The 21,680-nt window shown below is 56.0% G+C and overlaps 6 protein-coding genes across 6 annotated transcripts; 4 read left to right on the plus strand and 2 right to left on the minus strand.

Moving 5' to 3' along the window:
• Positions 1-453: 453 nt before the first annotated feature.
• ENH_00024130 (hypothetical protein, conserved) lies at positions 454-5,800 on the plus strand (the record flags this gene model as incomplete). The annotated part of the gene is made up of 10 exons (XM_013579712.1): positions 454-1,000; positions 1,804-2,032; positions 2,356-2,488; positions 2,811-3,188; positions 3,318-3,704; positions 3,977-4,068; positions 4,276-4,357; positions 4,909-4,985; positions 5,080-5,626; positions 5,741-5,800. 10 exons carry the CDS (start codon positions 454-456, stop codon positions 5,798-5,800), a joined length of 2,532 nt encoding a protein of 843 aa, XP_013435166.1.
• Positions 5,801-6,767: 967 nt separating this feature from the next.
• Positions 6,768-7,988, plus strand: ENH_00024140 (hypothetical protein; the record flags this gene model as incomplete). Its single annotated transcript, XM_013579713.1, has 2 exons — positions 6,768-7,078; positions 7,910-7,988. 2 exons carry the CDS (start codon positions 6,768-6,770, stop codon positions 7,986-7,988), a joined length of 390 nt encoding a protein of 129 aa, XP_013435167.1.
• Positions 7,989-8,040: 52 nt separating this feature from the next.
• On the plus strand, positions 8,041-8,953 carry ENH_00024150 (EF hand family protein, putative; the record flags this gene model as incomplete). Its single annotated transcript, XM_013579714.1, has 3 exons — positions 8,041-8,149; positions 8,595-8,675; positions 8,772-8,953. 3 exons carry the CDS (start codon positions 8,041-8,043, stop codon positions 8,951-8,953), a joined length of 372 nt encoding a protein of 123 aa, XP_013435168.1.
• Positions 8,954-9,826: 873 nt separating this feature from the next.
• On the minus strand, positions 9,827-10,228 carry ENH_00024160 (hypothetical protein; the record flags this gene model as incomplete). The annotated part of the gene is made up of 1 exon (XM_013579715.1): positions 9,827-10,228. The coding sequence occupies one exon, from the start codon at positions 10,226-10,228 to the stop codon at positions 9,827-9,829; it is 402 nt and encodes a 133-aa protein (XP_013435169.1).
• Positions 10,229-11,594: 1,366 nt separating this feature from the next.
• Positions 11,595-12,392, plus strand: ENH_00024170 (hypothetical protein, conserved; the record flags this gene model as incomplete). Its single annotated transcript, XM_013579716.1, has 1 exon — positions 11,595-12,392. The coding sequence occupies one exon, from the start codon at positions 11,595-11,597 to the stop codon at positions 12,390-12,392; it is 798 nt and encodes a 265-aa protein (XP_013435170.1).
• A 4,985-nt stretch (positions 12,393-17,377) lies between these two features.
• Positions 17,378-21,680, minus strand: ENH_00024180 (BRCA2 repeat-containing protein, putative; the record flags this gene model as incomplete). The annotated part of the gene is made up of 3 exons (XM_013579717.1): positions 17,378-17,977; positions 18,096-18,492; positions 18,639-21,680. Coding segments are annotated over 3 exons (4,039 nt in total), but the record flags the coding sequence as incomplete, so codon positions are not given.

The raw sequence follows: 21,680 nt of genomic DNA on the forward strand, positions 1-21,680 counted from the left end.
CTGCTTCACAGCAAACGAGGTGTCAGAAAATTGGGCAAAGTATGCTAAGCTGCCATTGCTGTAGAGCCTTTCCTCTTGCTGCTGCTGCTGCTGCTGCCGACTCAGGCAGCAGCAGCAACACCAGCAGCAGCAGCAGCAGCGCGACCTTTTCTTTTCAAGTGAATTCTTTTGACGCCAATTCGATTTAAGAGGAAATAAAAAAGGAAAACCCCACGGAGGGCCCCGCCCCTCCTCAGGGGCCCCAGGGGGGCCCCTCTTGCAACACAACGACCCCCCTGGGGGGCCCCCCAGGGGCCCCCATGCACTTGCTGCTGCTTCCGGTGTCTTATTAAATAAAATGAAAACAAAAAAAGTCTGGAAGGTCAGGGGTTAGAGCCTGAGGTGTATGTACACCGCAGGGTAGAAGCTGCTGCGCTGCGTAGAGGGGGGCCCCCAGAGGGCCCCCTAGAGAGAATGGGGCACTGGGACGAAGTGCAGCAGCAGCAGCTGGAGCAGCAGCAAGAAAAGAAGAAGCTGCTGCAGCAGCTGCATGACCGGCAGCAGCAGCAGCCGCCTCCGGGCCAGCAGCAGCAGCAGCCAGCGCAGCAGCAGCAGCCGCAGGATGCAGCAGCGCAGCAGCCTGCCAAGCTGCCTTCTGTCCCCTACGCCTGCAGCAGCAGCAGCAGCAGCAGCAGAAGCTTCTTTGAGTGGCTGAAGGCCAACGACGACGACCAGCTCTGGCGCTGCGCCTGGGGAGCCCAGGCAAGCAGCAGCAGCAGCAGCAGCAGCAGCAGCAGCAGCAGCAGCCCAATTCTTGTTATAGACGCGGGCTCTCACTGCATTAGGGTTTCGCGTGCTGAGAGGGGCCCCGAGGTCAGCCACGGGGCCCCACATGGCCTGGGGCCCCCCAGTAGCCCTGCTGCTGCTGCTGCTGCTGCTGCTGCTGCTGCTGTTGCTGCTGCTGCTGCTGCACTGGCTCGCAGCAAATGGGGAGTGTCTATACACCCCGTTTTCTGTTCCCGTAAATGCATGCATCTGCATGCGTTTGAAGCCGCAAAGGCCCCCCTTAATATAAATAAATATAAAATATATAAATGAATAAACATTTTATTTTATTTCAAAATAAAAATTAAAAAAATCCAATTTATAAATCTCTGCTGCACAAAAAGCAAAAGCTGCTGCTGCAGCAGTTTGCCCGCAGAAAAGCCGCGGGCCAATTTGAATAAATAAATAAATAAAATAAATAATTTAGATAATTGAAGACACAAATAATTTAAATAATTTAATTCGAACAAATAAATAAATAAAAATAAATAATTTAAATAATAAATAAATAAATAATTCAAATAGTTGAAAACATAAATAATCCAAATAATAAATTTAAATGAATAATTAAAAATAAATAGAAATTAATTTTTAGATAAATGCATGCATGCGAATAACTAATGCGATTAAATAAAAGTATTTGAAAAAATATATGTATATATATATATATATATATATATGCAGGAGTCGTTAGGCCAGCGAGAGCTGCTGCTGCTGCTGCTGCTGCTGCTGCTGCTGCTGCTGCTGCTGCTGCTTTGGTTTGTGGGGTTCGTTTGCGGCTCTGAGCTGTACGTACACCGCAGCCCTGTGCTTTTCAGGGAGAAGAGCAGAGCCTCATTTTGCCCCAAGTGGTCAGGAGGCCCTGGGGTAACTAGCACACTGCTGCTGCTGCTGCTGCTGTTGCTGCTGCTGCAGTTGTGTCTGCTGCTGCTGCTGTTGCTGCTGCTGTGAGGGTCTTTGACTCTGCCGCTATACTGCGTATAGGGGGTATCTATGCAGTGCCAACTTCCGCAGCTGCTGCTGCAGCGGCTGCTGCCGCTGCCACATCCTTTGTATTTGCTGCTCTTACTACTATTACTACTACTGCTGCTGTTGCTGCTGCTGCTGCTGCTGCTGCTGCTGCAGAAGTTTGCGGGGACGGCTATTTGCCTGGCTTTAGAGGGACAGTCACGAACTGGACTCTTTATGAAGATGCCCTTCTTGATGTACTCACAGCACCCGACTCAGGGTAAGCAGCAGCAGCACTAGTAGCAGCAGCACTGAGAGTATCTGATGTTCCCGCTGAAGCGGATACTGTTGCTGCTGCTACGACTGCGGCAGATGCTTCTTGTCTTGTTGCTGCTGCTGCTTTTGCTGCTGTGGCGCTGCTGGGGGTGCTGCAGCAGCAGCAGCTGCTGCTGCATGCGGGTTTAATTCCAGCGCAGCCTCATCAGCAGCAGCTGCCCCCGTTCCTCACCTCGCACAACCCCCGTGCTGCCGCTGCTGCCACTGCCGCTGCCACTGCTGCTGCTGCTGCTGCTGCTGCTGCTGCTGCTGCTGCTGCTGCTGCAGGGTGCACCCGGAGACTGTGGGGGGCCGCTTCTTGTGGTGCGAAAGCAGCTTAAGGTCTCCAGAGCACTTCGGCCGCCTTGGGGAGATTTGCTTCGAGCTGCTGGAGGCGGAAAGGTTCCTTTCAGTGGACAAGGTAGGCTGCTGCTGCTGCTGCTGCTGCTGCTGCTGCTGCTGCTAGTGGTGCTGCAGGTGCTGCGGCAGCTGATGCTGCTGCAGCTGGTGCTGTCCCCGCCACTGCTTTTGCTGCCGTTGTTGCTGTGCTTGCTGCTGCTGTTGCTGCTGCTGCTGCCGCTGCTGCTACTGCTGCTAATGCGGCTCCTGCTGATGCTGCTACTGCTGTTGCTGCTGCCATTACTGTCGCTGCTTCTGTAGTACTACTCTTGCCGCCGCTGCTCCTGCTGCTGCTGCTGCTGCTGCTGCTGCTGCACTTCTTTTGGTGCATGTGCGTTTCTCAGGACACACTTTCGGCTTTGGCGATAAGCGGCTGCTTGCTGAGTCCCGCTGAACTGTCTGCGGACCTGGGAGACAGCAGCAGCAGCAGCAGCAGCAGCAGCAGCAGCAGCAGCAGCAGCGCGCTGCAGGTGCTGCGCTGCATGCAGCACTTCTCGGGACTCATTGTGGACTTGGGCGCTTCTCTCATTCGCATAACTCCCATTTTGTCTGGACAAGCTTTGGGCTGTTTGGCTGTGGAGTTGCCGCTGGGGGGCAGAGACATAGACTCTTTTCTCTGCAGCAGCTTGCTGCAGCAGCAGCAGCAGCAGCAGCAGCAGCAGAGGCAGCAGGAGCTGAAGCAGCCAGTCAAAGTCGACTTCAGGCCTTGCTACTGCGCAATGGTGGGACGCCTCACAGCCTGAGTTCCTTTGCAGCAGCAGCAGCAGCACCAGCAGCACCAGCAGCACATGCGTTCTTTCCCGGCAGCAGCTGCTGCTGCGTTGCTGCTGCTGCTGCTGCTGCTGCTGCAGGCTGCAGCGCGCTCGGTAAAGGAACAAGTCGTCTGCTGCGCCACAGAGAGAGGGCTCGTTTTTGCTGCGGAAACATCTCTGGCTAGGAAAAACCCCTGCAGTGTACGTACACCTCGAGGCTGCAGCCGCTGCAGCAGCAGCAGCAGCAGCAGCTTCTGCAGCAGCAGCTGGCCGGGCGCAGACTACAACAGCAACACGAAGAAGCGCCGCTGCGAGGAGGGACTCTGGGAAGCCGCTGAGGACACACATGTGAAGCACCAGCAGCAGCAGCAGCAGCAGCAGCAGCAGCAGCAGCTCGAGACTCAGTGGCTGGTTGGTGACTGTCGCGTTGCTGCTGCCGAGCTTCTGTTTGACGCAAAGACCCTCACAGAGTACAGACACAGCCGGGTGAGGCCTGCTGCCATTTTTGCTGCGGCCTTGCTGCTGCTGCTTTGCTGCTGCTGCTCCGTTGCTGGTGCTGCTCCTTTGTTGCTGCTGCACCTTTGCTGCCGCTGCTGCTGCTGCCGCTGCTGCTCCTCTGCTGCCGTCGCTGCTGCTGTTGCTGCTGCTGCTACTTCTGCTGCTGCCCCTTTGCTGCTGCTGCTCCTTTGCTGCTGCTGCTCCTTTGCTGCTGCTGCTGCTGCAAGCTACGAATTGGCGGGTTTGCTGCGCTGCTGCAGGCCGAGGCGGAGCCCCTGAGCGCCCTCCATTTGCTGCCGCTGCAGACAGCCGTGGCAGCTGTGGTGGAGAAGTGCCCCATAGACACTCGAAAGTGATTTTTGTCTTTTTATCCCCTAGAACCTGCTGCTGCTGCTGCTGCTGCTGCTGCTGTTGCTGCTGCTGCTGCTGCTGTTGCTGCTGCTGCTGCCGTTGTTGCCTTGGTGCGTTTGCCCCGCTTCTGCCTGCTGTGGCTTCATCGTCCTTTCTGATCAAGCTCTTGCTGCTGCTGTTGCTGCTGCTGCTGCTGCTGCTGCTGCAGGTGTTTGCTGCAAAATGTTTTCGTTGTGGGGGGCACGTCACTCATACCCGGAGTGGCGGTTCGCCTTCAGACGGAGCTTAGGGTGAGCTGCTGCTGCTGCTGCTGCTGCTGCTGCTGCTGCTGCTTTGCTGCTGCTGCTGCTGCTACTTCTGTCGCTACTGCCTGTGCACAGAGGCATCATCTACCAAGAGGCTGAGGTGCTGCATCTGCTGCTTCTGGGGCCAACGCAACTTGCTGCTGCAGTCGCCGCTGCCGCGCGATGATGCGCATAAAGTAGCGATTGCGGCTGCCTCTGCTGCCGTTGCTGCTGCTGCTGCTGCTGCTGCTGCTGCGGCTGCTGCTGTTGCTGACTCGAGCAGTTTCGGCTGCCGCAGCCCCGGTGACTGCTTGGCTCTGCTGTCGCTCTGCTCTTACTGCTGAGGTCTGCTGCTGCTGCTGCTGCTGCTGCCACACGAACCACTAGGAGCTGCATGGGGCTGCTGCTGCAGCACTTCGTTTTATTTGATTGACCCACCTCCCCCGGCAGCAGCAGCAGCTGCACTGCCAAGTCTTGCTGCTGCTGTTTCAGCTATTGCTGCTACAACTGTTGCTGCCGCCACTGTAACTGTGCTGCTGCTGCTGCTGCTGCTGCAGGAGCTGTACCGATACCGCAAAGCACATGCTTCCTTCCTTCCCCGTGTGCATGTGCTGCCTCACCCGGAGCTGCAGCAGTAAGTTTGTTTTCTTTTATTTCATTTCTGTTTGATGCATTTCTCTCTTTCTTCCATTATTTAATTTTTTATTTTTCTCGACCAGCACATTCAGTATTCAGTTTGTTTGCTGCCTGCCGTCTGTTTCCATCCTGAGCGCTTTTGAGGCAGCAGCAGCAGCTGCTGCTGCTGCTGCTGCAGCTGCTGTGTGGACTGCAGAAGAAGAAAAGAAGGCAGCAGCAGCCAAGCAGCAGCAACAAGTGCACGAGCTGCAGAAGAAGCAACGGCAGCAGCAGTCACGTAGCAGCAGCAGCAGCAGCAGCAGCAGCAATAGCAGCTACAGCAGCAGCAACAGCAGCAGCAACAGCAGCAGCTGCACTGTGTGTGCGTGCAGTCATGCGGCCGTCTGTGGGGGCTTTCGGTTTGGTGTCCAGCACCACTACGATCTGAATAACATGACGAGGGAGCAGGTGAGCAGCAGCAACACAGCAGCAACGCAGCAGCAACACAGCAGCAACGCAGCAGCAACACAGCAGCAACGCAGCAGCAACACAGCAGCAACGCAGCAGCAGCACCAGCAGCAGCAAGGCGGCAGCAAGGCAGCAGCAAGGCAGCAGTTGAAGCACAGCACTAGTGGCTCATTTCGAGGCAGCGCCGTTAAGGTGCCGTTTATACTGCTGCTACTGCTGCTAACTCTGCTGCTGCTGCTGCTAACGCTGCTGCTGCTAATGCTGCTGCTGCTGCTGCTAACGCTGCTGCTGCTGCTTTGCGCGCAGTACTATGAGAACGGACCTTCTCTGCTGGAGAGCTTTAGCTGTCGCGGGCGCCTCCGCTAAAGCTTAAAGCACACCCGAACGGCTGCTGCAGCATACTGCAGCAAACTGCAACATACTGCAGCAAGCTGCAGCAAGCTGCAGCAAGCTGCAGCAAGCTGCAGCAAGCTGCCGCAAACTGCAGCAAACTGCAACAAACTGCAGCTTGCTGCAGCAAGCTGCAGCACGCTGCCGCAAACTGCTGCAAGTTACAGCAGGCTGCAGCAGGCTGCAGCAGACTACATCAGGCTGCAGCAAACTGCAGCAGCATTCTGCGGCATTCTGCAGCAGATTGCAGTGCACAGACTGCAGCAAACTGCAGCTGCAGCAGACTGCAGCAGGCTGCAGCAGACTATGGTGCACAGACTGCAGCAGACTTCTGTGAATCTCTGACACTCCAAGTCCACTTCATTGAGTTTTCATGCTGCGCGGCTTGCAGCATTTCATAAAGGCGCAGCAGCAGCAGCAGCAGGTTCTGCTGCTGCCTCAGCATAGCTGCAGCAGCAGGAACAGGAGCAGCTTCCACAGGTTGCCACAACTGAGAAGTGCTTAGATGAGAAGCAGCAACTTTGGGCAGTAACATCTGCAACAGTAGCTGCTGCTGCTGCTGCTGCTGCTGCTGCTGCTGAAGCAGCTTCTGCTCTGATGCTACTTGAGTGTCATCGCCTCATTACGTGGATGCAACAGTGCAGCCAAGTGCTGCTGCAGCAGCTGCTGCTGGTGCAGTGGACGCTGCTGCAGCAGCTGCTGCAGCGGCAGCAGCAGCTGCTGCTGCTGCTACCGCTGCTGCTGAGCTTCAGAATTGAAAAGGGCCCTCTGATTGGCCGCTGCAGAAGTCCGTGCTGCGTCAGCACTGCTGCTGCTCCCCTGAAGAGAAGCTGCTGCTCCCTTTGCTGTAGATCTCAATGTTTTAGAAAAGAGATGAAGTTGCTGCTGCTGCAGGGAATATTGGAGCAGCAGAAGACGCGGTGTACGTACACCCGCGGGGCTGATGTGGTCTACGCAGTTGGGTTTGTGGCAGTGGCAGCAGCAGCAGCCACAACAGCAGCAGCAAAAGCAGCAGCAGCAACATGAGCAGTTCAGCAGCATCAAAGCAACAGCAGCACCAGCGGCAGTAGCAGCAACAACAGCAGTTGCAGCAGCATCAGTAGCAACAGCAGCAGCAACAACAATAGAAGCAGCAGCAACAACAAAAGCAACAGCAGCACCAGAAGCACGAGCAGCAACAGAGCAGCAGCAGCCACTGCAGCAGCACGGGGGCTGGGCTGCAGGCGAGTTTTTTTCAACTAAAAACGAAGGCAAGTAAAGACAAAGACAGAAGCAGCAGGCAGACACATGGGGGGACCTAAGGGGCCTCCATTTTTCTTATAGATTTCGAATTAATAGATCTGGAATGTTCATTAAATCGCGGGCATTTTAGAGGCAATCTAAAACCTGTGTTCCTTTACTTTTATTACTTTCTTTAAACAACATTTAATTAAAGATTTGACGAAAATATGCTGCGGAAGTAAAGTACGCTGCAGGTTTTCAGGTGTATGCACACCTAATTTCCGCCGCAAGGCAGGCCAAATTCAGCAGAAAATGCCCCTTTTAGAATTTATTTGTTGAAGAATATGTTTTAAAGTTTATTTGTTCATAAAAAGATAAATTAATTTGGCAAATTGCTTATGCAAACTTGAAAAGCAACAGCAACCGTCGCGTTAGTAGTCCAGGGGTAGGATGCAACCCTCCCAAGGTTGCGACCCGGGTTCGAGTCCCGGCTGACGCACTTCTCTTTTTCCTTCAAACTGGCGATTTAAATCTGTTTTTAGCCTTTTAATGCATTTATAATCTATTTATAAGTGAAAAGGAAAAATAATTTGAAAGAAAAACCCATTTTTTCATTGCACACAGGGCTGCTGTCGGCTGTGGGGCGGCGGGCGCTGCGGCTTCGCTGCTGCTGCGCAGCACCCGTAGAAGCCTCTTTGGAAAATCCTCGAGACTAAAAAATAAGTGGAAAGAATTAAAAGGAAAAATAAAATAGCAGTTTGGATTTAGTTGCTGCTGCAGTGGCGGCGCTGCGCTCAGCTGCTGCGCTGCTGGCTGAGAGCCTTTGGCTGTGTGCACGCAGCCGAGTGCCTGCTGCACCTGCAGCGTGAGGCTGCAGCAGCAGCAGCAGCAGCAGCAGCAGCAGGCCGCAGGGGGGGCTGCAGAAGCCCCGAAGCAGAACTAAAGAGGCCCCGAGAAAGCCACTTCTGCAGATCAGCAGCAAACTAGTTTCCACCATGCCCCTAGACAGAGCCACAGCCGCTTACTGCGCGCGGGCCATCTCGGAGTTGAAGGCCACCCGAGAGGGCTCCCTGAGCAGGACTGAGCTGAAGAAGCTGCTGCAGGGTCAGGCCGCAAGCAGCAGCAGCAGCAGCAGCAGCAGCTGCTGCTGCTGCTGCAGCTGCAGCAGAGGCAGCCGTGAAACACTAGCGGCAGTAGAAGCTGCAGCGACAACAGTAGCAGCTGCAGCAGCAGCGGCTTTAGGAAAAGTAGATTAGGTAGCTGTAGCGGCAGCAGCGGGAGCAACGCAGTAGCAGCAACTGTAGCTGCAGCAGCAGCAGCAGCACTGCAGCAGCAGCAGCAGCTAGTAGTTTACTATTTTAAGATGAAATACGCTCACAGAAGCAGCAGGTTGCTGCTGCTGTGTCTCTTCCCCGTGCCTTTTGCTGCAGCTTTTATCCCCTGCTGCTGCAGCCTGTGAAAGGCCACTGCCTTCGTTGCTTGCTCGCTGCAGCTGCTGCAAAACCCTAAACCCTAAACCCTAAAACAGCGTATACTGTGTGGTCCGCAGAAATACTGGGGGCCAGTGCCACCGACGATCTTATCTTTTCCCTCATGGCCGAAATTGAGCAGGACTGCACGGGCCAAATCGGTGGGCTAAACCCTAAACCCTAAACCCTAAACCCTAAACCCCAAACCCTAAACCCCAAACCCTGAACCCTCAAAACTCCTCTTCTCTGCAACGCAGAGTTCTCGGAGATTCTTCGAGTCTTTGAACGCCAAGCCGCGGAAGTTTACGACGAAGATGAAGTCCAAGATATGAGTGAGAAGCAGCAGCAGCAACAGCAGCAGCAGCAACAGCAGCAGCAGCAACAGCAGCAGCTGCAGCAGCAGGAGCCACTTCAATTGCTTTTGCCTTTGCTCAGCTAATGTATGGGTCGCTCTGGGAGGCTCTGCGAGCTGTCTTGACCAGCCCATACCCTTCCGTAGGCCTGTTGCTGCTGCTGCTGCTGTTGCTGCTGCTGCTGCTGTTGCTGCTGCTTTTGTTGCTGTTGCTGTTGCCGCTGCTACTGCTTCAACAAGATAAACTGCTGCTGCTGCTATGTCTGGTGTTGCTGTAGCACCAAAGCTGCCGCTGCTGCTGCTCTTCCGGTTGCTGCCCTTGCTGCTGCAGCAGCAGGAAACGCATTGCTGCTACTGTTGCTGTTCCTGCTGCTGCCCTTGCCGCAGCAGCAGCAGGAACACCTGCCCTTGCTGCTGCAGCAGCGGGAACAGCTGCCGCTGCTGCTGCTGCTGCTGCAGCTGCTGCTAGGTAGCAGTGTCTGAGTGGGCTTTGCTGCAGAAAAGCTGCTGAAGGCTTTCAAAGAAAACTTCAACATGGCTGTAGACGAAGAGGTCAGTGGGCCCCAGGGGGCCCCCAAAGTGACCCTAAGGGGCCCCAGGGGGCCCTTAAGATGCCCCTAAGGGCCCCCAGGGGGCCCCCAAAGTGACCCTAAGGGGCCCCAGGGGGCCCTTAAGATGCCCCTAAGGGGCCCCAGGGGGCCCTTAAGATGCCCCTAAGGGGCCCCAGGGGGCCCCCAAAGTGCCCCTAAGGGGCCCCGGGGGGCCCCCAAAGTGCCCCTAATAAGCCCCTGGGGGCCCCTGAGTGCCCCCCATAAGCCCCGAGGGGCCCCCAAAGAAGCCCCAAGGGGCCCCCAATATGCCTTTCTTGAGGGGCCCTTTTAAAGAGTCTCAAAAGATCCATTTTAAGCCTTTAAAGGCTCCTAAAGACAGCCTAGGGTACCTTAGGGGGGCCCCTGCGCCTCAGCGGGGGCCCCCAAAAAGGGCCCCCTTCGGGGCGGGCATGGGGGCCCCCTTGGATACCCATGTGGGCCCCAGGGGGGCCCCTCGAGGGGCCCCCAAGCAGGCCGCTGTGTTCAGTCGTGTGCATTTGCGCTGTTGCTGCTGCTGCTGCTGCTGCTGCTGCTGCTGCTGCTGCTGCTGCTGCTGGGCTTCAGGCACTGAGGGCCGCGCTGAGAGTGGGGGAAGGAGATAAACTATATTACGCGGTAAGGCAGCAGCAAAAAGTCTCTTAAAATAAAGGGGGCTGAAGCTAGGACGCTGCTGCTGCTGCTGCTGCTGCTGCTGCTGCTGCTGCTTCAGCCACAGCTGTTGCAGCAGACGCTTTACACAGTCTCTGTGGGCGCCGCTCTGCGCTGCAGGCATTCAACGCCTACTACAGGTGAGGGGCCCCCTTTAGGGGCCCCTGGGGGCCCCTCAGGACCCTTGGGGGCCCCCTGGAGCCCCTGGGGGCCCCTCAAGACCCTTGGGGGCCCTTGGGGCCCCCCGGCGGCCTTTGCGGGCCCCTGTGGATCCCTGAAGGCGCTTGAGGGCCCCCTGGGGCCCTCAAGGGCCTCTCACGGGCCCCAGGGGGCCCCTCAGAGGGGCCCCCTGGGGCCCCTGAGAGGGGCCCCCTGGGGCCCCTGAGAGGGGCCCCTAGTACTAAAAGCTGCAGAGATATGAGTAGATGGAACTGGAGACAGAAAAAGCAGCAGCAAAAAGGAAAAAGAAAGAGGAAAGAAAAAAAGAAAAATAAAGAAACTGGAGAGTGATGAAAGAAGGGAACGAGAGGCAGCAAAGAGCGACAGCAGCAGCAAATTAAAGCGTTGCTGCTGCTGCTGCTGCTGCTGCTGCTCCAGTCTATGCTGGCATGTGTGCCAAGCTCTAGAAGCTCCGAAGCCCTACTCCAAACCCTACACCCAATTGCAAACCCTAAACCCCAGCCCAAACCCTAAACCCTAGCTCAAACCCTGAACCCTCATTTCCTGCAAGGCTTATGCTGCCGTGGTCTACCAGCCGCAGCCACCTGGCCAGAGGCCTCGAGAGCTGCTCTAAACCCTAAACCCTAAACCCTAAACCCTCGGCTGTACATACACTTCGGAGCTCGGCTGTTGAGCTATGCGTACACCTCGAATGCCTGGGCAAGCCTGCAGGGTTTATTTTCAACAAAAAGTTATTTAAAATATAAAATAAAAAATATACTTGTGGATATTTGTTTCCTTCAAGAACATAACCACTAGCTAGGGGCCCCCCACTGCAGATGAGGGGCCCCCAACTTCCAGGGTCACTGGGGGGCCCCCCGGGGGCCCTGGGGGGCCCCCGGGGGCCCCATGAGCCTCGAGAGAAAACCCTGAGGAGAGTTTGATTTAAGAAGTTTGTTACTTTTCTTTCAAAAAGCCAGCAGCATTTCAAGTGACACCCTCTTTCCTAGGGTTTAGGGTTTAGGGTTTAGGGTTTAGGGTTTAGGGTTTAGAGAGCACATTAAGGTTTGCTGTGAGGCGGCAGCGACCCGTAGGCCTCGACAGCGTCGGGCCTGCGGGAAATTAGGGTTTAGGGTTTGGAGTGGGGTTTAGGGTTTGGAAGAGGGTGTAGGGCCTCAAAAAGGGTTTAGGGTTTAGATCTTCAGTGTTTAAGGATCAGGGTTTGGGGCCTCGGAGCCTCAGGCTCCAGGGTTTAGAATTTAGGGTTTAGGGTTTAGGGTTTAGGGGGGCCCCACTCTGGGCCCTAAGACTGACACCAGAGGGGCCCCGCAATGCTCGCTGGGGCGCTAAAGCCAGCAGGCCTGCAGCAGCAGCAGCAGCAGCAGCAGCAGCATCGAGTGCAGCAGCAGCAGCAGCAGCAGCGAGTGCAGCAGCAGCAGCACCTCCCGCGAGCGAAGCTGCTGCTGCCTCTGCTGCTGCTCCTCTTCAGCCTGTGGGGCCCCCCCTGGGTTCTGACCCAAGGGGGGCCCCTGGAGGGGCCCCCTCAGGGGCCCCTCCAGGGGCCCCCTTTGCTGGCAGCAGCTTCACTGCTGCAGCAACGCGGTGCCCACTATTTGCTGCTCCGCGGCGTCTACAGCAGCAGCAGCAGCAGCAGCTGCAGCAGCAGCAGCAGCTGCTGCTGCGGCAGCCTGCAGCGCCGTCGCACTGCCCTAGACTGCCCCGCGGGCTTCATAACAAATCTGGGGCCTCTAGTGACTGAGGGGGGCCCCCAAGGGGGGCCCCCTTACCCCCAAGGGGGGCCCCCTTACCCCCAAGGGGGGCCCCCTTACCCCCAAGGGGGGCCCCCTTGCCCCGAAAGGGGGGCCCCCTGCCCGTTGGGGGCCCCCCAGACCCTCCCGGGGGCCCCTCCTGCGCTGTGGGGCCGGCGGCGGGGGCCCCCCGAGCAGCAGGGGGGCCCCCGGGGCCCCCAGGGGGGCCCCCAGGGGGGCCCCCAGGGGGGCCCCCAGGGTACCCTGGGGGCCCCCTGGGACCGCGCAGCATTTGTTAAGGGCCTTCGCCCCAAACTGCAGGCTTGTGTAGAAGCCCTGCAGCAGCACTTCCTCGCCATTGGCAGTCTACAGCTAACGTAAGCAGCAGCAGCAGCAGCAGCAGCAGCAGCAGCAGCAGCAGCAGCAGCAGCAGCAGCAGCAGCAGCAGCGGTTGTAGCAGTCGGGTGGGGGGAGACGAAGCAGGAATAGTAGTAGCATTAGCAGCAGCAGAAGCTGCAGCAGAAACGAGTGGAGCAGCAGCAGCAGCGGGAGCAGCACTGGAAGCAGTAGCAGCAGCAACATGAAAAGTGTCAGCAACTGCAGCAGCAGCAGCAGCAGCAGCAGCAACAGCAGCAACTTTGCGACTGCTGCCTTGCAGGCCCGCCACGCTGGCCCAGGTGAAGGTCACTGTGGAAGCCCCTGAGGGGCCACCAGCACAGCAGCAGCAGCAGCAGCAGCAGAAGCAGCAGCAGAAGCGGCAGCAGCAGAAGCAGCGTCAGCAGCAGAAGCAGCAGAAGCAGCAGCAGCAGCAGCAACCTTTGCATGCAGTCGCCAGCATACACATACTGGGAGCTTCCGAGCTGCTGGTGAGGCCTCACGAAGCAGCAGCTGCTGCTGCAGTTGAGGCAGCTCTAAGAAATGCCCCGGGTGGCTTTAGTGTCTGCCTGCAGCAGCAGCAGCAGCAGCAGCAGCAGCAGGAGCGTGACTCCACTGGGAAGCCAATTCCGTACGTGCCCTTCGCCAGGCGGGGCTGCTGCTGCTGCCGTAGCTCTTGCTGCTGCTGCTGCTGCTGCTGCTGCTGCTGCTGCTTGTGCTGTCCTGGTTGCTGCGGTTGTCTTGAAGCCATGCAGTGCTGTCGTTTCTGCTGCTGCTGCTGCTGCTGCTGCCACTGCTGCTGCTTTTGTTGCTGTTTTGTGCGCAGGGAGTTTATTGTCCGTCGGCCCAGCGTCACGCGAGAATGGCGGTGAGCGCTGCTGGTGCTGCTGCTGCAGCAGCAGCTGCTGCTGCTGCTGCTGTTGCTGCTGTTGCTGCTGCTGTTTCTGCCGTTGTTTCTGCTGCTGTTTCTGCTGCTGTTTCTGCTGTGGTTACCGCTGCTCTTTTTGCTTTTGTTTCTGGTGCTGTTGCTGTTGCTGCTGGCGTTGCTGTTGCTGTTGCTGCTGTGTTTGCTGCTGCTGCTGCTGTTCCTGCTGCTGCTGCTGTTCCTGCTGCTGCTGTTGCCTCCCTCTACATTGTTTGCTGCTGCTGGTCTGCCCGGCCTGCGCAGCCCCAGAGCAGCTCGGCCTATTCCTTTTCTTATCTCTTTTTATTTATTTACTTATTTATTTATTTATTTATTTATTTATTTATTTATTTATTTATTTATTTATTTATTTATTTATTTTATATTCTTTGTTTGCTTATTTGTTTTTTATTTTTAATTCTTTCTTGTTCTTCTTTTATCTCTCTCACTCTCTGTCTTTTCTTTTATCGCTCCGCCTCTCTTTGCTTCATTCGTCCTCTTTTTTTCTTTTTTATTTTCTTTTTTCTTTTTATTTCCTTTATGAGCTTTAAGTCTCTTTATTTTGTCTCCTTTTTATTTATTTATTTCTTTTTTCTTTTTCTTTTCTCTATTTATTTTTTCTCTTTTCTGCTTTTTGTTTTGCTGCCTCTGGACCTTTTGCTGCTGCTAGACAAGCTGAGGTCCGGCGGGCCAAAGAAGCAGCAGAAGCAACAAAAGTCTCTCTAAGGTAGGCCGCTCTTCAGCAGCAGCAGCAGCAGCAGCAGCAGCAGTAGCAGCAGCAGCAGCAGCAGCAACGGTAGCAGCCTTTCTGTGTCTCACGCCAGTACCGCTTCTCTTCTAGTTGCAAGTAAGCACTTGGAAGTAATACGAGGGCCGCAGTGGAGCAGCAGCACCAGCAGCAGCAGCAGCAGCAGCAGTGCAGCAGCAGCAGCAACAGGTTGCGGTGCTGCTGCTTCAGGGCTGTGAGGCGGGAGGCCCTGCAGCGCGTGCGCGAAAAGCTGAACAGCAAACGCATTGGAGAGGATGAGGCCCATGCAACAGAGGTGGGGCTTTGAAACTCTGCTGCTGCTGCTGCTGCTGTTGCTGCTGCTGCTGCTGCTGCTGCTGCTTCCTACTAGTGTATTTAGTGTTGAGGCCATGTGTCCCCTCCGTAGCCGCCCAAAATCCTGCGTACAACTAAAGCTCCACTGCCTCTGCTGCTGCTGCTGCTGCTGTTTTTACTCTCACTGCTGTTGCTGCGCTGCTGCTGCGCTGCTGCTGCTGCGCTGCTGCTGCTGCTGCGCTGCTGCTGCTGCAGGCTGCAGTGGATCGCGAAGTAGAAACTTTTGTCTCTGCTGTCAGCGACTGTCTGCGGCAGAAGCAAAAGGCCCTCCTCTCGTTTGCCTAGAGCTTCATGGGCCCATAATTTCCCGAACTTGACTCTAAACCCTAAACCCTAAACCCTAAACCCTAGAAAACTCCAAAAACCCTTAGTGAGCCCGATGAAGTTAACTTAAAGAGCTCACCACCCTTTAAAGAGTTCTAAAGATTCTTAAAGGATCTAGAGGGACCCAAAAGGACATTTAAAGGACTCAAAAGGCCTCAAAGAACTTCAAAGATTTTAAAAGAATCTTTGGAAACACAAATGAGTTTTAGAGGATTTTAAGGGGCAGCAAAAGGTTTTAAATGATCTTGGAAAGACTTAAGGGCCCCAAGAGTGTTAACTAATTCTAAATGGACCTTAAAAAGCTTTAGTGGACCTTAATGGACCTTAAAGGGTTTTAGTGGACCTCAGTGGACCTTAATGGACCTTAGTGGACCTTAAAGAACTCTAAAAAGGACTTTAATGGACCTTAAATGGTTTTAGTGGACCTTAATGGACCTTAGTGGACCTTAATGGACCTTAAAGGACTTTAAAAAGGACCTTAATGGACCTTAAAGGGTTTTAATGGACCTTAATGGACCCTAATGGACCTTAGTGGACCTTAAAAGACCTGGAATGACTTCAAAACACCTTAAAAGGGACCTTAAAATTGGCCTTAATGGACCTTAATGGACCTCAGCGGACCTTAAAGAGGACCTTAATGGACCTCAGTGGACCTCAGTGGACCTTAAAGGACCTTAAAGGACCTTAAAAAGAACCTTAAAGAAATTTAAAGGACTTTACAGGACCTTAAAGGACTTTAAAGGACCTTAAAGGACCTTAAAGGACTTTAAAGGACCTTAGAAGACTTTAAAGGACCTTAAAGGACTTTAAAGGAACTTAAAGGACTTTAAAGGACTTCAGAAAGCCTTAAAGAAGTTCAAAAGACCTTAAATGACTTCAAAGGACTTCAAAGAATTTTAAAGAAATATTTTAAGAGACCTCAGAGGGCCTCTAGGGGCTTTAAGAGGCGCTGCAAAGCCGAAGAAAACTTCGAGAAAGTTTTGAGACTTTGAAGAAAGTTGGAAAGACTTTTGAAGGACCAAATGGATTTAAAGGCCCCTAAAGGACCTAATAAACCTCAAAGACAGTCAAAAGGTTTCAAAAAGACTTCAAAAATATTTAAAAAGATTTAAAAAAATTCACAAAAGTCTTTAAAACCTTTAAAAGACTTAAAGAGTCTCAAAAGGACTTTACCAAGTGCAACTTAAAGAGGCTTAAAGGCCATTAGGAAATGAAAAAGACCCAAAAGACCTTTAAGAGACATAAAATGAAATTTAAAAACTTTGGAAGAGTTTACAAAAGTTTTTAAGACTTTTGAAGACTTTCGAAGAATTCAGAAGAGTTTAGAAGACTTTAAAAGACTTTAAAAGGCTTTAGAAGGTCTTAGAGAACTTCAAACGACTTTGAAGGACTTCAGAAGACTTTAGAAGGCTTTAAAAGACTTTAAAAGACTTCGAAAGATTTCAAGATTTCTTAAAAGTCTTTTTAAGTCTCTTTAAAAATTTTAAAGAGACTTTAAAAGACTTTTAAGGACTTTAGAAACATTTAGAAAACTTTGAAAGATATTAGAAGACTTCAAAAGGTTTCAAAAGACATCAAAAGACTTTAAAGGACTTCACGAGTCTTCAGAACATCTCAGAGAACTTTAAAGGACTTTAAAAGATTTTGAAAGATTTAAAAAAGTTAAAAAGACTTAAAAGACTTCAAAAAACTTAAAAAGGCTTTAAAGGAGTTTAAAGGACTCTTAAAGATTTCCAGAAACTTTTTAGTAATCAAAAGAATCTTTAAAAGATCCTTAAAGACCTCAAAAGATTTTTAAAGACTTTTAATGAAGATAAAGGATTTTAAAATATCATAAATAATTTTTAAATATCTTTCAAAACCTTAAAAGACTTTTAATGATCTTAAATGATTTTAAATTGTTTTAAAAGATCTTCAAACACCCTAGGAGGACCTTGAAAGACTTTAAATGATCTTAAATGATCTTAAATGATTTTAGATGATCTTAAATGATTTTAAATGATTTTAGATGATTTTAAATGATTTTAAATAATCTTTAAATACTTCAATAAACCTTAAAGGAGCTTAAAGGGCCTAAAAAGGATCTTGAAGAGGACTAAATGGGTCTTTTAAAAGCTCCAAAAGAGTCTTAAAAGATCTAAAAGAATCTTAAAAAACTCCACAAAACCTCTAAAGAGCTGAAGGAAACTAAAGACTGCGCCAGGCGCCAACAGCAGTCTGCATGCGGCTTTAAAAGGGCCACACAAAGCCAGGGGGGCCCTTGGGGGGCCCCACAAGAGGCCCTTGGGGGGCCCCACAGGAGGCCCTTGGGGGGCCCCACAGGAGGCCCTTGGGGGGCCCCACAGGAGGCCCTTGGGGGGCCCCACAAGAGGCCCTTGGGGGCCCCCACAAGAGGTCCTTGGTGGGCCCCACAAGAGGGCCCCACAAGGGGCCCTTGGGGGGCCCCACACAAGGCCACAGGAAGGCCCTTAGAGGGCCCCACAGAGGAGCACCTACAGGGGCCCCCACACGGGGCCCCACAGGAGGCCCCTTAGGGGGCCCCCCACGGGGCCCCCCTATAGGGGACTTCCTCCTGATGGGGCCCCCTGGGGGGCCCCCTGTAGGACCCCCTGTGGGGCCCCTTGTGAGGGGCCCCGTGGGGCCCCTTGGGTCCAAGGGGCTTCAGAAGCCCCGAGCTGCTAGGGTCACCTGCAGTACGCGGTGCCTTGCAGCAGCAGCTGCAGCAACAAGTGCAGCAGCAGCAGCAGCAGCAGCAGCTGGCGGAGCCGCTGCTGCTGAACTGGCAGCAGCGCCGCCTGCGGCGCTCGCTGCAGCTGCTGCCGTGGCTGCTGCACCTGCAGCAGCAGCAACGGCGGCCTGCAGCGCCTTTGCTTCCTGCGACAGCAGCGGCTGCTTAACTGCAGCAGCAGCAGCACCAACTGCCAGCTGCAGCAGCGGAGTCACTCCCCTGAAGACCCAGAAGTTAGCAGCAACATCATACCTCTCAAACTCGACTCCCTCGATGCACGCGCAGGCAAACCGTTGCTGCTGCTGCTGCTGCTGCTGCTGCTGCTGCTGCTGCTGCTGCTGCTGCTGCAGCGCAGCACGGGCAGGCTCCAGGAACCGGGGCACTTGGGAAGCGCTGCTGCTGCTGCCCTCAGGGGGGCCCCCACTCCGCAGCTGCACGCAGCAAATCTGGAGGCCCCCAGTCATTAAGTAGAGGGCCCCCTCAGCCTCTGGGGGGCCCCCCTGCGGGGCCCCGCGGGGCCCCTGCTGCTGCCCCTGCGAAGCAGAACGCAACACAAGCGCACCCCACATGCTGCTGCTGCTGCTGCTGCTGCTGCTGCTGAGTGGCCTGCGGGGGCTGACTGGGGCAGCAGCAGACTGCAGCAAAACTCACCTGGACCCCGCAGCTTAGCTGCAGGTGCAGCAGCAAACCAACAAGGTCATAGGGGAGGCCCCCTGCGAGGCCTAGGGCCCCGGGGGCCCCCCTGGGCAGCTGCTCAAGGGGCCCCCCAGGCACTTCGAGGCCCCAGAGGGGGGCATTCCATGCTGCACTGCTGCCGTCCTTTGCTGCTGCTGCTGCTGCTGCTGCTGCTGCTGCTGCTGCTGTGCTGCCCACGCGGCCCTCCAAGCAGTGGGGCCCGAACCCGCAGCAGCTAAGATGAGCCCCAGAGAGCGCCGGCAGACGCAGCAGCAAAGGCAGGGCCTGCGGGGGCACTAACTGCTGCTGCTGCCTTTGAATTGCTGAATTTGCAAAAAGGAAAGAGATAGAACCAAAGAGGGGAAACACAGCGCTGCGAGCAAGGGGACCAGCAAGCAAGTGGCAGCAGCAGCGAAGCAGCAGCAGCAGCAGGCAGCAGCAGCAGGAAACAGCAGCAGCAGGGAGGCCGAAGCAGCAAGAATGCAGCAGCAAGGCAGCAGCAGCAGCAGCAAGACTCACCGAACAGTGGAATACAGACGGGGGAGGCTGACGTACTGTCCTGCTGCTGCTCTGTGTCTGCGTCTGCTCTCGAGCTCGAGGAGGGTCCTTGCTGTTGCTGCTGCTGCTGCTGCGTTGCCCGCACTGCCTGCAGCAGCAGCAGCAGCGCCTGCTGCGCCCCTCTGCTGCTGCTGCTGCTGCTGCTGCTGCGGGGGGGCCCCCACTCGAAGGCCCACCAGCCGCAGACGCCGGCCTTCCCTAACTACTTCTTGGGTTTCTTCTGTCCAAGGCAAATGCACAAGTGCGAGGGACAATCTGAGTTGCTGCAGGAAGGGCCTCTGCTGCTGCTGCTGCAGCAGCAGCAGCTGCTGCTGCTGCGGGTCCCCCACCCACGGGCAGAATGTGGGGTCCTCGGGAGGCCCCTCGTCCCTCAGTGGGGCCCCACACCCATTGGGCTGCCTATTCTCGTCAGGCCCAAGGCTGCCTTTGCATTCTGCTGCTGCTGCTGCTGCTGCTGCTTGCTGCAGCAGCAAGGCGTCCACTACCAGCAGCCGCGTCTGCTGCGTGACCTGCTGCTGCACTGCAGCAAGCTCGGCAGCAAGTTTCTCTAGCAGCCTCTCGCGCTGCCTTTCCAGTTCCCTTGTGGCTTCCAACGGGTCGTCCTCGTCATCGTCTTCCTGCTGCTGCTGCTGCTGCTGCTGCTGCTGCTTCTGCTGCAGTCTGCGCTCTGCTGCTGCGGCGCTTTCCTCCCGGCAGCGCTGCAGCTGCTCGGCAAGGGCCTCGAGCGGGCCTTGGTGAGCAGCAAGCAGCAGCTGCTCCTGAGCTTGCTTCCACCTGTCCCCCTCGTGCAGCGACAGCAGCACAGGCCGCTGCTGCTGCTGCTGCTGCTGCTGCTGCTGCTGCTGCTGGAGGCGGCAGTGCGGCGGCAGCACCCGCAGCACCACCACCTCCACCAGAGGCAGGGGGCCCCCCACTGGCTTGAGGGCCCTGAGGGGCAGCGGGAAGTACCTGGGGATTGGCAGCAGCCCGAGGCCCTTGGGCAGTCTGGGGGAGCAGCAGCAGCAGCAGCAACTCGACAGCAGCAGGAAGCCTCGCTCGGGGGCCTCCAGGGGGCAGTAGCCCTCGCCGGCGCCTCCCATCTGGGCCCCCTGCAGCAGCAGCCGCAGCATGCGCATGGGCGGGGGGCCCCAGTCCTCCTGCTGCAGCAGCAGCAGCTCCTGCTGCTGCTGCTGCTGCTGCTGCGGACCCCTCACGCCTGCGCCTCTGCTGCTCCCCAGAGACCGACACAAAGCAGCAGCTAAGAAGCAGTCTTGAACTTTTCCAACAATCCAGTAAAAGCCATCAGTAAGAGCCACCTCAGCCACGCCCACCACCTCCTGGGGGCCCCCCGGGGGGCCCCCCGGGGGGCCCCCCAGGGGGCCCCCCCAGGGGGGGGGCCCCCCGGGGGGCCCCCTCTCGGGGGCCCCCGGAACAGACCCTTTTAGGGGCCCCCGCCAGCCAAGAACGCCGAGAGCAAGAGGAAGTGCTGCTGCAGCATCTCCTTCACAAATGCGGCGGAGACAGGAGCGCCAGCCTTCTGCTTCTTTTGCTGCTCGCAGCAGCAGCTGCTGCAGCAGCAGCAGCGGACTCGGGGGCGGGGGCGGGGGCCCCCGCAAAGACTGCAGCAAATATTGCTGCCGCCAACGGAGACACAAGAAGAAGGCGAGGAGGCGGTAGTGGTGGCAAAACCAGCGCCAGTCGAAGCGCGAGAGGCTCGCGCTGCTGCTGCTGCTGCTGCTGCTGCTGCTGCTGCTGCTGCTGCTGCTGCTGGTGGCGGTTGTTGCTGCTGGAGCAGTTCTGTGGCTTTTGAGGGCCCCCACAGGCAGCCTGTGGCGCTGCAGCAGCACTTGCTGCTGCTGCTGCTGCTGCTGCTGCTGCAGCTCGTGCTGCTCCCGCAAGGCGCAGCAAAACATTTGGTACAGCTGCGGGGGGCCCCCCAGCAGCAGCTGCCCGCGGGGCCCCGGCCAGCAAAAGACAAATGCTGCTGCTGCTCCGAAGCAGCAGCGGGAAGGGTCGCTGGAGGGGCCCCCGCCTGCCACGGCTGCTGTCCAGCCTCCGCGGTGCAGCACCTCGCTTCTCGCTGCAGCAGCAGCAGCAGCAGCAGCAGCAGCAGCAGCAGCAGCAGCAGGCAGGTGGGTCAGCGGGTAGCTGTAGCGGCACCAGAGCTCTAGCAGCCGACGGCGGCTCACAAGACACCGAGGCTTGCTGCTTGCTGCTGCAGCAGACGCAGACGGCTGCACTGCTGCTGCTGGTGCTGCTGCTGCTGCTGCTGACAGTGCGAAGCCTGCAGCAGCACCTCCCGTTGCCGTTTCTGGCGCTGCTGCTGTTGCTGCTGCTGTTGCTGCTGCTGCTGCTGCTGGGGCAATTCTCTTAGGGGGCTTAAAGCCACCCCTAGTTGGAACCCGCTGCCGCTTTTGCTGCGGCAGCAGCCCGCCGGCTATGGCGGGCCTGCGCAGGCCTAGGGACCCCCGGTGCAGCGAGGGAGTGCCTGCTGCTGCTGCTGCTGCTGCTGCTGCTGCTGCTGCTGCTGCTGCTGCTGCTGTTGCTGGCTCGCTCACTACGGTGGACGCCGAAGGGACTGGGGACGAAGCCGGCACTGATAAAAGCGCTGCCTCCCCGTTTCCTGCTGCTGCTGCTGCTGCTGCTGACTTTGCTTCTTGGCTGCCGGTGCTGCTGCTGCTGCAGCTAGTCCTGTTGCTGCTGCTATCTGCGTCTGTGTCTTGCTGCTGCAGCAAACTGCGGGCCTTCGCTAGAGCCTGCGGGTTGATTTGCACCTGTCGCCCAGATGCAAAGGAAAAGCCCGCAGCAGCAGAAGCTGCTGCTGCTGCTGCTGCTGCTGCTGCTTCTCCTTGGTTGTTGTCGCTGCTGCTGCTGCTGCTGTTGCTATCTGTGTCTTGCTGCTGCAGCAAACTGCGGGCCTTTGCTAGAGCCTGCGGGCTGATTTGCACCTGTCGGCCAGATGCAAAGGAAAAACCCGCAGCAGCAGAAGCTGCTGCTGCTGCTGCTGCTGCTGCTGCTGCTGCT

This window comes from Eimeria necatrix, genomic scaffold (assembly GCF_000499385.1).
Source record: "Eimeria necatrix Houghton genomic scaffold, Enh_scaff187, whole genome shotgun sequence".
Classification (NCBI taxonomy): Eukaryota; Apicomplexa; class Conoidasida; order Eucoccidiorida; family Eimeriidae; genus Eimeria; species Eimeria necatrix.